We start from the raw sequence: 16648 nt of genomic DNA, 5'->3' as shown, positions 1-16648 counted from the left end.
CTGGTTAGGTGTTGAACATAATGTGCACATGATGCAAGCCACACAAATCAATTTTTTTAATCACAAGGACTATTTGAGTGTTTGTGAAGTTATTGTCTAATCCTTTTAGAAAAGAGAAATGTCAATAACATTTTTATAACAAATTATAAGTGATAAATTATTATTTATTACTTATTTTAATTTTAATTTACTATTAAAATTACTTTTTTACCTACTAATAATTACCAGTTATTTAAGATTTGTTGTAAAAAATTATGTGGATATAACATATGTCGTTAGCAAATGTTAAAAAGCACAATTTGATTGAAACTAATGTGCATGGAATCAAGCCATACAGCCACACGTAACGCTCAACAAGAATATGATGAATAATATCTTTTCTTTATTTATTTAAGTTGAAAATGTTTAGTATTCTAAAAAATAAAAAAATAAAAAAAATTGAAACATCACTTTATATGATTAATATAACAAAATTTGTCGTATCCTTAATATCGCTTAATGACAAATTTGATGCTATCTCTTTCAATTTGAAATTTCAAACTTTCTCCATATTTCTCTTTAAGGGTTAAGCTTTGTTTAGCGTATCAATGTATTGGATACGATATGATGCAGACACGTATTTAATATGATATGATGTGAACATAAGTTTGCATTGTATCGTGCCCGGTGCATTAGTGCACCAGACAAAAGCCAGGTCCCCTCCATGATCATGATATTGTTTTGCATCAATTTATTTCCTTACATTTGTTTGTCTTATAAGAGAACACGAACAAAAGCTTGAGAGTCAAGACATTTCATAGACAAATCTATTTTCTCTAATCGAGGAACATTTAAAGTTTCTTAATCTGTGAACGTGCTCATACAGTAAAGGATTCATTGAACCACAAACAGACCCGTAGATTATTTTGAATGTGCTCATATAGTAAAGTTTTTTTAAAATTATTTTGTTACAGTATTTTCAGTTTTCAATTTTAAATAATAGGTGGTATTCAAACTGACCTGTAAATTATCTTTTCATCTTAATTTCAATACCATGAAAAAGCCAGTATTATTAGCATGATGGGGCCTGAATTCTCTTCTTTCACTTCTCACGTATTTATGTACCCTGTCCACTTCTGTGAAATTAATTTCAAATTCAATGGCCTAAATCAATGAATGATGAATTCCACTTGTACTTGTAGCCATAAGAATTGATTCTCTTTTGATGGGCTAGTAGTAACTAGGACCACTGGGCTTTTCAAAAGGTTAGAAGTTTTTTATGTGAGGAATTTGACCAAAGGTTTAACAGTCAATGATGCTCCAATGACCAGTGAAGTTGGATGCAAAATTTCAAATGAAGCTTGTCGAGTTCCTTCAGCATTTTCCTTTTCTTCTTTTATTTTATTTTATTTATTTATAAGAATCCCTTGAACTCATATATATATATATATATATATATATACACACACACGCTATTTGATGAGAATCACTTATTGTGTTTACTAGGGTAGGTGAGGTCACAATATTTTGACTAGTTATCAAACTTGGACCTGACCGGATGGGCGGGTCCAATTAATAAATTCAATCGGACAACTAGCTAGATTTTAATGTTATGTTTGTTTTTAATAGAAAAAAAAGTTGGGGAAAAAAGCATTGTCCTTCATTTATGTTTAGGGCAATTTACAATTTCCTCTAAAAATTAAAAGGAATTTTTTTTTTTTTTTTGTTTATTTAGTATTATTTTTATTTTAATGTTTGGTATATAATGAAAAATGCAAATCAACAATAAATGTTTTCTGTGTTTCACAAAAAAATCAGTCCAACAGAGCAAACATTACCAATTGAGGAGATGAAGTTTGGCCATGGAGGTTTTCTTCTTTGGGTTTTGTCATTAAAATGTCCAATATAATTTTTTCTCATTAAAATGTCCATAATAACATTAATCATGTAATTTGAAATGGTTGTTGGGCACTATACACTAAAAATCTGGATGTTTCTCTTTGGGATTTATTTTTCCTACCCTTTTGTGGTTATTTTCACATCTATGAGAAATACTGTGTGGTTTGGTGGAGGATTGTCTGAATTGTTGGCGGTGTGGGGTTGTTGCAGACGCGACCTTGAACTATGAGAATGGGAGGAAGGGATGATGCGGCTCCATTGAGGGATCCTCTCTCTCTAAAACCTGAATCCCAAGTTTCTATCTCCCATCAAATGCTTTGGTTTTATGTTTTTATTTTTTACTTTATGTGTGTGCCACGTGAGTTTAATGTTAGTCTTATTTAATAGAAGAGCGATAGAAGTATCTCTTTGGTAGAAATGTGAAGTTTATGAAGTAAATTGACCAAAATAAAAGTTTAAGCAGTGCCACTACCTGATAATTCAAGGGGTGTCAAAGCATTTTTCCTATATATATATATATATATATATATATTAAGAGCTGAAAATGCTTTCTAATATGTTACATTCTTAACAAATCACCATTAAAAAATTTTACAACATAAAAAGCACTCCTAGAGGTAACTTTTCTCTCTTCAGTCTTCACCCCCTTCTTATTCTACAGACTAATTGTTGATCGGTGATTGACTAATCGTTAATCAACATTACAAATTGTTGACTTTTTGCATATTAGATCCAAATTTGGGATTTATTTTCCCACTCCAAGCTCTTAAATGGCCCATAAAAATTGAATTTTCCATTTGGGATATGTAGCGAGTGAAAGTTTGTGTTCGTTTAATTTTTCTAATTATAAGAAATTAATATTAATGATTTTCCTTGTGAGCAATTTAATAGAAAAGGTTTTTTTTCCCCACTTTTAGGAGTCTCAACTAAAACATAGAAAATGAAGTAAATTTTCAAAAAAAAAAGAAGGTAATTTTCTTGAAAGTCATTTCAAACAAAGTGTAAATTATTCACGTTCATATTGCTCTATAACCACAGTTAGCTAAGCTAGGTGCAATCTTATAATATATTTCTACTCCATGTCACATGGATAGTCCTTTTCCCCATTTACTTATACACTTGATATTTGTTTATCTTGACTAACACAAGAATCTTCGAGGCACTATAATAAATATATCAATAATATTAAATTAATTCTACTCCATATGATTATATTATATATTAATAGGTGACTTAGTAGTTTAAAAAAATATAAGAAAAACTCATCATTTACTTGAAATTATTTTATTCATTTATCAAAATTTTTAGTTTTGACCAAAAAAAAAAAAAAAAAAAGCTCTTACAGCTAGCTTTCATTATTTAACGAAAGATAAAATTTTGATTATTTTTATTAACCATTTTATTGTTTACTTTCAATAATATTTGTGAAATATTATAGTTACTTTACAAATGAATTTTAGTTAACCGTGCATTGCAAGAATATACGACCATTTGAATAATAAAATAGTTTTAAAAAGAATTTTTTTTTTTTTTTTACTGTAGTTACATGCCCAACTCACATAGTGCAAGACCAGGTTTTTATTAAACTAATTTTATGATAAATTATTAAAATAATTTAAAACTAATAACAATTTTTTTTTTTTAGCTTAATTGAACTTTTGGTAATTGAGCTTTAATTTTATAAATAATATGTTAAATTTATTTTAAAATTTTATTAATAAATAATTTTTATGCACTTATAGTGTATTAGATGACAAAAGTTCATTTTTTTTTAGAGAGTTTTAACTTTTGACATTCGTTTTTGATGATAGTTCTTTTATTATCAGACTAAAACATCAGTAGATTTTTTATGGAGGCGTAGATTGAACCCCAAATTTTTTATTTAACCATCAGAAACTTTACTAATTGAGCATATTGGAACCTACAGATGACAAAAGTTCATTAATTGTTCAACATAAAAATACTTACATTGAATCACGTAGTGTAAATATGGCATGTAAAACCTGACATATGTAGAATAGTGAAATTTCTTTTACTATTGAGAAACTTTTGGGAATTTTTTATTTATTTAAAGTTGTATTTTAAACTTCTTGAAACTTTGGTAGTAAAGTTTCAGTTAAATAATTTTTTTTTTGATAATTTTGATTCATTTGTTTTGTGTTGCATGGCATAAGGAGAGGGAAAATGATGATATTGTTTAATGCATAAACTGTTAATTATATAACACTTATCTCAATGGTTTAAACATTAACAAGTATGTTTTAGAGTAAGTAATTTGGTTGAGATTAAATCGAGTAACATATATTTAATTAAATAGTTATTATTTATTATGTTAGAAGTCATACTATATATCGTTTAAATCCAATTATCCTACTGTAAAATATAAAACCGCCTATTTCCATTTTATTTATTTATTTGCTTTCTAAAATATGAATATATATATATATATCTCTCTCTCTCTCTCTCTCTCTCTCTCTCTCTCTCTTAACATTCCATTATAAATGATTTTTATTATTATTTAAATTTTACCTTTTCTAAATATAAGTGGGTTTTTATTCAATTTATTTTTTTAGCCCCATATACCAATAAAAATAAGCGTTCAAGGCTAAGTACAATATCTCTAACGTTCTCCAATTCAGTTGGATACTTTTCTAGTTTCGCACTCTCTTCCAGTCTTCCAAATTGATCGGGAGCCTAATAATCTAATATAATTAATTTTGCCAGCCCTTTTTGACCGCCGCCACACATTTGCATCCTAATATAATTTGGCATATATGCGTAACATTTTAGGTACTTATATGAATCTAAGATTAATAAACACATATAGTTAGCTGCCCCCAATCGTGTACCACATTAGAGATTTTTTTTTCCTTCGACTTTTATGGGTCTGTGGGGACCCAATATTAGTGCATAATACAATATTTGAATATCTTTGAATTATTTGGACAAGCTTTTGAAATTACAGCCATTATAGTTGATGAGTACCTTATTAGTTTGAAAAAACGATCACAATGTGATAAGTTATGATGGCTGTCGTTTGTGGATCACATGTCTCTGTTTTTAGTACACATCAATTTGTATTATTGTGGTATATGAAAACCGAGGTGTATACTATTGCGTCCAACAGATAAAATTTTAACTGTGAACTGAAGTGAAGAGAATTTTATTCTTTTATAGATACTGATTGTAACATTATGTGATAACAAGAAATTCAGGTGCATGATTAAACCCTAAAGATCATTAAATTTATAAGAAAAACTATAGAATCTATAGAAACGTAAGGAAAAATCCAAATAATATTTTTGAAGATTAATTAAACTCTGATATTCGATTTATAGCGTAAGGTTAATTAACTTATGGGTTCATAAAACTTGTTTCTCAAATAAAACCACTCCTAATTAAGCATTGATAAAATACCATATCATGAGTCTAATTTAATTTAGAAAACTCTAAAATAATATAAAAGAGATGGAAATAAAATCATGCACTTAAAAATTACAAAAATAACTAAGGAAAAAAAAAACTTCAATTATTGAAAAGAGCCACATCCCTAATCACACTATGACCATTTGATTAATTATTTTTTTTCTTAATCATGTTTTCCACGCTTGAAAGTACATACGGAGGCTGTGCAACAATCCAGTTCAATAATATTGACTATCTACAAGAAATTTATGAAATAATGACTGATCACAAATTGACAAACAGCAAAAGAGGGGCCCCAAAAGAAAATTCCTGTTTCCCGCTTCAGTGAATATCAATGATAGCATCCGAGACTAAATTTAGTCGGAGCTTATCTTTCTAATCTTGGTCTACTAGACTAGTACATTTAAATTTTTTTTTTTTGAGAATATTTAAAAATTTTAAATTGCACAATTAATTTTTTGTGTCACTCGATATTAGCAGAGATGACATATCCTAACGGCATAGTTAATAATATATTAAAGGAAATATATACGATACAAAACTATATACGAGTACTTCCTTTCAGTTCAAGCTTTTAAATTATTTTTATAAATTAGAAGGAAAATAAAAAATAAAAAACGTATATAGATATATGTACATGTATAATAGAGATTTAAATGAAAAATTCAACTACAAAAGAACGGTGATATATGTTGATTTATTTATTTATTTATATTTATATTTAACAGTATGTTTATGTTATTATAGAATAATTTTTATAAGATATTTAATTTTAAAAAATCTAACTTCTTACTTATTTGATTAAATTCAATATATTTAGTGTGTGTGTGTATATATATATATATAAATATATATTTTGTTGATCTTTTCAAGTAAAATAATGCGTTAATAAAGTTGATGATGTTTATATTCCTTCATTCATTTGTTGTATAAATATAATATATTTTAATTATAGAAAATATATATCTTTTAGATTAATTTTGTTTCATATAATAAATGTTAATTTTTTTTTTTAAATTATAGATATGTATATGCATGTAAATACGATATAATCTATATATTTTATGAATTATACCTAATGCTTCCTCAATGAATTTTTTTTTTTTAATTTTAATTTTTATGATTCAAAAATTGGAGGGGAAGGGGGGTGGGGGGGTTGAGAATTAATCCTGAACATCTTAATTTGTTCGATATACCACAAGATGTAAGTTAAGTTTCAAAATTTTTAGCAGTGAACAATTTAAATCTCATTAAGAAGTAGTAATTTACTTTATTTAGATTAGGAAGTAACTTACTAAATGCTAAATAAAGTGATATCTTTGGGAAAATGTCTTCATGCTTTTATATTTATTGATTTATCGTCACATATGTTTCCACATGCATGGCCCTAAGATCTCTTGCTTTCTCTAACACCTATGCTTATTATTTTCCACACCTATGCAAAACAACCACATCACATAAAAAACAGCAACATCAACTTCAACATCTCGATCGACGCTTGGCCCCAAGGAAAAAGGTAAAGGTTTTTTGGGTCCATTTTGACACTTGTGAGAAGGTTGTATGTTGATGTTCTGTTTGGACTTTTCAATGCTGATCCGGACTTTTCAATGCTGATCATCCAGACCACTTCTGAGGGAAAACAAGATTTTTTTCATCTATTTCTTACTTTTAATTTATTTAGCATTTTTTTTTTCATTAATATACGATTTGTTTTCAATTCTAACTTACAATTTTCAGAACATAGCTTCAAGTGATTATTCAAAATATAGGAATAATTATCTCTTATATTTATTTATTTCGTTATAATAAATAGTTGTTCAAAGTATTATTTCTTCTCAAAAAAAAAAAAAAAAAATTCTTAACCTTATTTCTTCAAGAGCTGGATAGCATCTAATGTGATGCTAAGCATATATGCATGATGCTTAAGGTATATATGATTAAATTCTACAGCTACATTTAATTTTTCAAAAATATTATTTCTTTTATTATTATGATTATTTTATAATTTAGATTAAATATTATAAATCTAAAGCTTTATAACCTATCATGCCATTTTAAATTTTAGGTTAAATAAAGTAAATTGAAAAGCATATATTAAATAATTTATACTTGAAAGCATATATTAGAAAATTTTAGATATGCCTGAGAAAATCACCTATTGTTGTAACTATTAAATAAATTTTTTTTCATGTTATTAAAAATTTTATATGAAGTGGCAATTTATAGACTGTTAGATCTTAAAAATAAAATCTTAATCAACCATGAAATAGATGAAATAAAGAAGACCATTTTCCAATTAAAACAAGAATCTTCCTTATCATGAAGTGTTTTTCTTTTAAACTCGATCAAAGGCATATTTTAGATAATTAAAATATTTGACATTGTTATTGTTTAAAATATATGCATGAGTGAAATCTCAAACATTGAATAGTAACGAGAATAGTGAGTTGTTAATATAACATTATTAAACTCAAATCTATTAATTTAAGTTTTTGGGTTAAGTTGTGTCATATATATTATATTAATTATTTAATTAGAGTATCTCCAATGTGTTATCTCCCCAACTGTCATTGTGTTCAATATTGTATGGACAGGGAGATTAGAGAAGGTTATTTTTTCCTCTTTTTGTTAATTATATTATATTAAGGACATAGTTTATATCCAATACATTAGTGCACTAGGCATATTACTAGGTAGCACCAATAACAACAATAATATTATTGGATTACTACATGTATAGATAACCTTTATATTAAAAATGGTTGTCTATACACGTAGTAGCTAGTCTAATAATATTATTGTTGTTATTGATGCTACCTTATTGTTATTATTGATGCTACCTTATTGTTATTATTGGTGTTAACTGAACACACATCTGCATCATAATATGTTTAGTGTGCTGATACATTAGACACAACTTAACCCTTATATATTTGTCTATATTTGTAATAATCCAATAATATTATTGTTGTTATTGGTGCTACCTAGCAGTTTGTTCTGGACACATAATTGCATCCTAACGCATCTAATACACTGATGCACTGAACTCGAGCTTAACCCTTATATTAAATAGTTGTCTATATGTGTAGCAATTAATCCAATAATATTATTGTTGTTATTGGTGTTACCTAGTGGTTTGTTAATAATACCCATCAATTTTCTGGCCGTTAAAAATAAGAAAACTTTCTTTGTTTTTAATGCATATATAGATGATTTTCAATGTTCCAAATTCCAATCACCATCATTAATAGTCAGAGACTATGAACTATACAGAATGTCACGTTGTAAGCCACCTTTGGTTGGTAAGTTATGCAGTCGTTACGTATATCTGAAGGAAGGGTATATTATTTTTCCTTCCAGTCTCTACCATGCATATGTACAACAGCCTATAGCTAGCCACCTAAGTCAGAGCATGAAATTTTAAGTGGAAACTACAGCGAAGTTGTGCTGTTTTGGGTACGTACGTAAAGATACTATTTTAGACCAACTTTGTTTTGATTGACCCACACCAACCCACAACCCACCAATGGCTATGTTTAATTTGGACCCCAAAATTTCCTATATATATTTTTTATATAAAAGTTCTCCTATATATAAAGAATCCAAATATAAACGACAAGGGAGTAGATGAGAATTGAGGGTGATGATAAATCAAATAATTCTAGCTTTTAAAATCGAAGACATGCAGAAGAAATATGCTATTATCAAGTTAAATAACGCATGGCTGATACCTTGAAGGTGATGGCTTCCTTGTTGTCCTCTACGCTTTTTGATAATGCATGGATATATATTAGCCACCAAGGCTTCGAACAAAACTGACTCAAATGAAAATTTAATTGACATTTTCATTGTCAGTCATCCCTCCTTACCTACCCTCCAGCGTCACGAAATCTGTCTTTACGTGAAAAGTATGAATCATGAATAATTGGTACGTTAAATACCAATAAAAAATTCACGGGAAACTGGAGAATCTCATAGTATATATAAGGGTAAGGATGCATGGGAGTTTTGTAAGTTATTAGCAACTTATTAGCAACTTATTATTCCTATAGCTAGAGAGTGTTCCATCTTGGTGCTAAAAATGGAGGGTTTGTGCCATCATTATAGGTTCTTAATAGTAACACTAGTGGTACTTTCTGGGCTTCGGCAATCTTATTCTTCAACAACCACTCGGAAATTTGAATTTAATGTAAGCTGATATTCAGAAACTCATCATATATCTTCCATCTCAACCAATATTGGCAAGTTTTTTAAGCATTATGGTTTTGTTTTTTTCAGATTGAGTGGAAGAAGGTAACACGTTTGTGCCACACAAAACCACTTCTAACAGTGAACGGGGAGTACCCAGGTCCAACCATTGCTGTCCATGAAGGTGACAATGTTGAAGTGAAGGTTACTAATCGCGTTTCCATGAACACTACCATCCATTGGTGAGCATACTGAATCTAATTATGTTGGGTTTAATTAAGAGCTTAAAAAATGTTACTATTTTTACTTCTTAGCATTAAGTGAGTTTGTTCATCATGAATATTTTCTATTTGAAATTGATTAATTTTATGGTTTAGATTGAATATTATAAACCTAAAGATTTATTTAATTTTAAATAATATAACATTTTATATATTACTAGAGTGCTGATTAAGCACTGATCAGCAGCTTCATGCTTTATTTAAAGGGTAGGTATCTAATTAGAATCTTTTTAATTTTAATTAAGAGTAATACTACATACAAACTATTTTACAATATTTTTATAAACTGCTGATGTGGTAAATTCTTACTAATTCTAATATGAGCTCATTACTAACATCATATTTTTACTTGTAATAGCTATTTAAAAGATACTAAAATCACATCTGCAATTTATAGAAATATTTTAAAATAGCTTATATCATTACTCTTTAATTAATTCTCTATGAACACCATATATTACAGTAATAAATTAAATACACATTCAAAGAAGAGAAAAAGAGAAAAAGGGTCGGGTCTGGTGATTGGTGGGTCTGCAAAGTTTTTTTGTTTTTTTCCCTTAGGTTAAAACTGAATTACAAAGTTTGAGATTAAAACTTAGTAATTGATATGGCTATTGCAAAAACAAAGAAAAGAAAAAAAAAAAAAGTAGCTGCCATGGCATCCTGTAGTTGTCACGTTAGTTTGTGGAAGTGTCGTGCGTACCTCTCTTATTATTTGTAAGGATGTGACTTATGAGGGACAGTCGCGTCTCTATCTCACAGCCTTATGTGTAATAGTGAGAGAGGCGTCAATGCTTCGGAGTACTCAATAACTTTCCTGAGACCCTAACTCACAAACACAATAGCAAGAAGAAAGTTTAGAGAGACAAAATTTGACACTTGCTAATAAGATGGATAATTAGGAAAAAAAAAAAAAAATTATGCCTGATATAGACCAGATGAAAACCAATGAAAACTTGACAACTTAATCAGTTTAAAATATTTGTCAATTTTTATTTTTATTTTTATGTATGTAGCATTGTTCAAAAGAAAGGACTTTGACTCTAAAAGTCTGTTTGGATACCGCTTATTTTACTGAAAACTTAAAATTTATTGCTGAGAACACTGTAGTAAAATAATTTTTAAATTATGAATAGTACCGCGAGACTCAGGATTTACTGCTTATACGCGTTTTTCACAAATTTAACTGGGTTATAAATAGTACCGTGAAACCCAACAAAAAACACAAAACGCAAAATAACTTTTAGACAAATGCACGCTAAGGCAACAAGTAAAAAGCATAGGACTAGTCTCCTTTTTTTTTTTTTTTTGGTCCTCATTCTCTCTTTTTTCTATAGCTTCCTCTTCTGGCAGATTGTATAGTCAAATATATTGTGCCTTCAATAGAAAGACATGTTATAGATTAATAAAGATTACAGAATGCTAACTCTTTACAATTATGTATTATTTATCCATTCTGTTTTTAATTTTAATTTTTTTTTCTATTTATGCACTACCTGTCGCGAATTTGAAATCGAGATATAAAATGATAAGATGGAAGAGCACTCTTATGGTAAATTAGACAATTACATACCCTGTTAGCCTTATCATGCAATATAAAATGGAACCTAGCTATTGCACGCTGACATATATATTGTTGAGTAATACTTCTATTTGTAGTTTTTTTTTTGGTCATGGACAACTTGGCAGAATATGAAAATCACTAAAAGAGAGGAAAAAAAAAGGTGGTAGTCTGAGTGTGATGTTATATAAAAGGTTCTTTCATTTTTATTTCTGTTTTTCTGTTTCTGGCCAGGTATTTAAGAAATAATATTTAGGTGCTCTTCATGTGCCTCTCTTATTTATTTATTTATTTAAGCTAGGCATGTGCTCACTAAAATGTATATATTTAAGTATGTTATAAGTTAATAAAGTTAGGTACACAACTTTTGTCATAACTCTAGCATGATTGATTATGAGTGATTAGCTTGACTCTTGTGTTATATAAAAGGTCCTTTCAATTTTTATTTCTATTTTTCCGTTTTTGGTTAGGTATATAAGAAATACTATTTTATTTAGATGCTCTTCATGTGCCTCCCTTATTTATTTATTTATTCTAAGCTATACATGTGCTCACTAAAATGGATATATTTAAGTATGTTATAAGTTAATAAAGTTAGGGACATAACTTTTGTCATAATTCTAACGTAAATAATTATAAGTGATGCAAAAAAAGTGATAGCCATATGAAAGTAATTGTTCATCACTTATGATGATAATTTCAATAAACTGTGACGAAAATTATTGTCTGAACTATAATAAGTTTAAATTGATTGAAAAAGACACAACACAAGAAATTTCTCTCTCTCTCTCTCTCTCGACTTGTTACTGAGATGATCTGTCTTGTTGCTAATAAAATAGGCATGGAATAAGGCAACTAAGAAGTGCATGGGCAGATGGACCAGCTTACATCACACAGTGCCCTATTAGAGGAGGGCAGTCCTACACATACAACTTCACTGTGATCGATCAAAGAGGCACCCTTCTATGGCATGCACATTATGGCTGGCAACGTGCTTCATTATATGGTGCCTTCATAATCTACCCTCGCATGCCATATCCATTCTCAGTTCCAACCCAATCTGAAGTCCCTATCATATTTGGTAATAATCCCACTAATCTCTTTGACCTCTCAATTAATTTCTTTCTTTCAATTTCATTTTTAGTTTTATAATTTGGATAAAATATGAAAGAATACTGTTAACATGTGCTAGGACGAGTGATATTTTTTATTTTTTATTTTATTTTATCGATATTATTGTTGTATTTTGTTGAATGCATGTATGTTGTCATTTGGTTGTTGACTTGACTTATTTCTTCATTTTGGCAAATCTCTTTTTTTGTATTTGTTATAATTATTAGTACTTTCTCTTCTCTCTCCCTCACATTTTTCTTTATGATTGACATGTGTTTGTCGGATTGACTACGTACAGGGGAATGGTGGAATGGAGATGTGGATGCTGTGGAAAATGAGATGATGTTGTATGGTGGTGGGCCTAATAGTTCAGATGCTTATACCATTAATGGCTTGCCTGGACCTCTTTATCCTTGCTCAAAGAAAGGTAATATTGATAATTGTGAAGCATTCTCGACTTTGGAAAGTAAAAAATTTAAAATTTTTGCATAAATTTTGTTACCAAAAAGATCAAAAGGCTATTTCAAAGCCAATGACCCAATTGGTTTGATGGCATCTCCATAGGTACTTAATACCTAAAGGTTAAGGGGAGGGGAGGAATTCGGGTAACCGAATAGATATTTCTAATCATTTTCGAAAAAATAAAGGCTCTTTAAAAAAAGAAAAGAAAAAAATCAAAACGTGAGATTAGTTTGAACGCCTTGTATGTTTTGTTATGGGATTTTAGGAAAGATGGAAAATATATAAAAAGAAAAAAAAATGAAGATTTTACCATTTATCATCCTTTGATGAGAAAGAAAATTATGTAGAGATAAAGTAGGTAGGGGACCATTTTCTCCTTGTGTCCACAATTTTGCTTTTTATTTTTCTTCACCTAAAATGTTGACAAGGAGATAGAAAATGGTAATGTACCCTTTTAACATTTATCCCTTAACTTGGGATGTTGTCGGCATAAAAAAAAAAAAATAGAGAAAGAAATTTAAAATAATATACAATTATTATGCATTGAATTTTATAATGTATCATGATAACTAATTCAATTATTATTTTTTAATGTAAAATGAATGGATAAAGCAAAAAAGTGTGATGAATTCATTTTTATAAGATGTTATTCTTATTAATTTAATTAACAATATTATTTTTGATATAATTATGGAAAAAAATTCATCATTACGTAATAGGGATGTAATAATAAATTCGCACTAAAATATTTTTTCTACCTTCCACTTTTCATCTCAATAAAAAAAAAAAAAAATCTATATTTATTTTTTATTATTCCACTTTTATATTCTCTCTACAAAATATACATGTTGAAAAACTAAAATTTCATCAAATTCTTCATTTTTTATTTTTTATTTTTATCTTTCCTATTTTTTCTATCCTCTTATATTTTCATCCTCCCAACCAACACAGCTTAGAACAACAAATAAGTACGAAATCATATATTGGAGAAGACATAACTTATGTCTGAAACAATTCATAGAGTTGAGGATGATCTTACATTACATGTTATGTTAAAATTGTGCAGATACTTTCATCCAGACAGTCGAGCGTGGAAAAACCTACTTGTTTAGAATCATCAATGCAGCACTTAATGATGAGCTCTTCTTTGCCATAGCTAATCACACATTGACTGTTGTTGAAGCTGATGCAGTTTATACCAAACCTTTCACAACTAGAGCCATAATGGTTGCTCCTGGACAAACCACTAATGTTTTGGTCACGGCAAATCAAGTTCCAGACTCATCGGGCATGTTTGTAATGGCAGCAAAGCCTTATGTCACTGCCGTTTTCCCCTTTGATAATTCCACCACAGCTGGCTTTCTAAAATACAAAAGTACAAGGACTGAAAAAATTGAGGCCCCAACTTTGCCTACCAACCTTGCATTTCACAATCTTCCTGAAATGAAAGACACAGTCTATGCCACAACATTTTCTAAAATGCTTCGTAGCCTTGCATCTCCTGAGTACCCTTGCAACGTGCCCAAAAAGATTGACAAGCGAGTTATAACAACTGTAAGCCTTAACCTTCAAGATTGTCCTGCAAACAAAACTTGCAAAGCTTTAGGCAAGAGATTCTTTGCTTCAATGAACAATCAATCATTTGTTCGGCCGTTTAAGTCAGTATTGGAAAGCCATTACAAGAACCTCACAAATGTTGAATTTTCGTATGATTTCCCCGAAGAGCCTCCTACTGCTTTTAATTATACCGGCGTAGACCCCCTCACCGAAAACATGAACACAGAGTTTGGTACAAAGCTTTTGGAAGTGCCTTACGGCACAAACATGGAAATTGTGCTGCAGGGTACAAGTTTTCTTAATAAAGAGAACCATCCCATTCATGTCCATGGTCACAATTTCTTTGTCGTTGGCAGTGGGTTTGGGAATTTCGATGTTGCTAAGGATCCAGCAAAATATAATCTTGTTGATCCTCCAGAGAGAAACACAGTGCCAGTTCCAACTGGGGGATGGGCTGCAATTAGACTCAAGGCTGACAATCCAGGAGTTTGGTTCATACATTGCCATCTTGAGGAACATACTTCCTGGGGTCTTGCTATGGTTTTCATTGTCAAAAATGGTATAGGCCAATCTCAGAGCTTGCTTCCTCCACCTAAAGATCTCCCACTCTGCTAAGATTACTATAACTATTAGTCTGGGAATCAGATGCCAAATTTTTGATGATCGAGTTTACAACTTCTCTTAGCTTATCACTATATGTAAATCATAAAAGCGTTTGTCAATCTTTAGTTTAATGGATTAGCATATGAGGTACGTGCAGTGTGTATAAGTGTTTCTTGTGGAATTTTATATATAGTTTGTGAACCTTTACAACTTTGTGTCAACTTAAATGGATAACTAGAATCGGTGAAAATTTTATCAACATTTTGGTGAAAATTTTATCAATGCCCTTTTATATATATATATATATATATATATATCGCAACAGATAGAGGAGGAATGACTCAATCACGTAGTTTGGACTCGTAGAATATAGCACCATTGGGCCGGACTTTCTATTTGATTGTATCTAAAGGCCCAATGAATTGGGATTTTCATGTTGGACTAGGTCATTCCGGACTCAAACCCAAATGGTTTCAACTGGAGTTCGGCCTTTTCTTTAACCAATAATTGGAAAAGGCCAGATCAAGTAATCTTTTTTCTTTTCTTTTTTTTTTTGGATTGCCAGATCAAGTTATCTGTTGCATAAATTCCTTGATGGCAAAATAATTCCCATCTACCATATTATGCTTCGTTTTTATTGTCTTGATATATAAATAATGATGTCTCACTCATGACTCATGATACGATTGAACAAAGATTCGACCAAAAAGAAATAAAGAAGAAAGATTGGACACATGTTTCCGATGATCTCAAGATCGATGGGTGGTTGACATTGACACAACTTGTGTTAACGTATTTCTTAAACTTTATATATGTAAAGCAAAGAACTCGGTGCAGGAGAACATGAGATTGTAGCATGTGACATATTCTTTGAGGAGAATTAAAATACTCTTAAACCACATTTGAGATAAGAACAAATTTAAAAATAGGGATTATTCTTTATTTCTTTTGGTTCAATATTTCAAAACTACGTTTTTAAGAGAATTGAAATACTCCTTATTTTCTTTGATTCAGTTTTTCAAGACTACTATTTGTTTCATTTGATTCAATATCTTCGAACTTTTCCTCTCTCTAATAGAAATCTCTTCACATTTTCATTCACCCTTTTCACTTCTACTCCTTTATATACACATGCCCACAATCCTTCATGCCATCCCATCTCCAATTTGCCCAAACCAAAAACAATGTTTTTTGTCTTCAACCTTTCAATAACACCTACATAACTCCAACAATGCCGTACCATTAGATTCTAATTTGTATGAGTAGGCTGTGACCAAGGAAGGGAGCTTGTGTTTTTTTATTTAGTGATGGTAGCTTACGGTTTTAATGTTGAAGTCAGGCATTATGGATTTTGTGAAGGTTGTAATTCGCTTTAAGTGTTTGGGTGTTTGAGATTTTGGTTTGGGAAAGTCATAAATGTATTTTGTTTTTGAACTAAAGAGAAAGAAAGAAAAAATCTTTTTTATTATTTATGAAGTTAGCTATTTTTTTTTTTTTTAAATTTTGTTTTAGAATTCATAATTTGTCAGTTTCTTTGTAGGTTTTTTACTACTATTTTTTGCGGTATGAGTCATAGTGA

At 29.7% G+C, this 16648-nt stretch overlaps 1 protein-coding gene across 1 annotated transcript; it reads left to right on the top strand.

The window, feature by feature from the left end:
• The first annotated feature begins 9325 nt into the window (after positions 1-9325).
• LOC115962989 (laccase-1) lies at positions 9326-15279 on the top strand. The gene is made up of 5 exons (XM_031081872.1): positions 9326-9493; positions 9583-9734; positions 12174-12415; positions 12746-12874; positions 13976-15279. Exons 1-5 carry the CDS (start codon positions 9386-9388, stop codon positions 15079-15081), a joined length of 1737 nt encoding a protein of 578 aa, XP_030937732.1. The 5' UTR covers positions 9326-9385; the 3' UTR covers positions 15082-15279.
• The last annotated feature ends 1369 nt before the right edge of the window (positions 15280-16648 follow it).

The sequence above is a fragment of the Quercus lobata genome, chromosome 10, assembly GCF_001633185.2.
Source record: "Quercus lobata isolate SW786 chromosome 10, ValleyOak3.0 Primary Assembly, whole genome shotgun sequence".
NCBI classification, from domain to species: Eukaryota; Viridiplantae; Streptophyta; class Magnoliopsida; order Fagales; family Fagaceae; genus Quercus; species Quercus lobata.
This window is presented reverse-complemented; position numbering and strand designations above follow the sequence as displayed.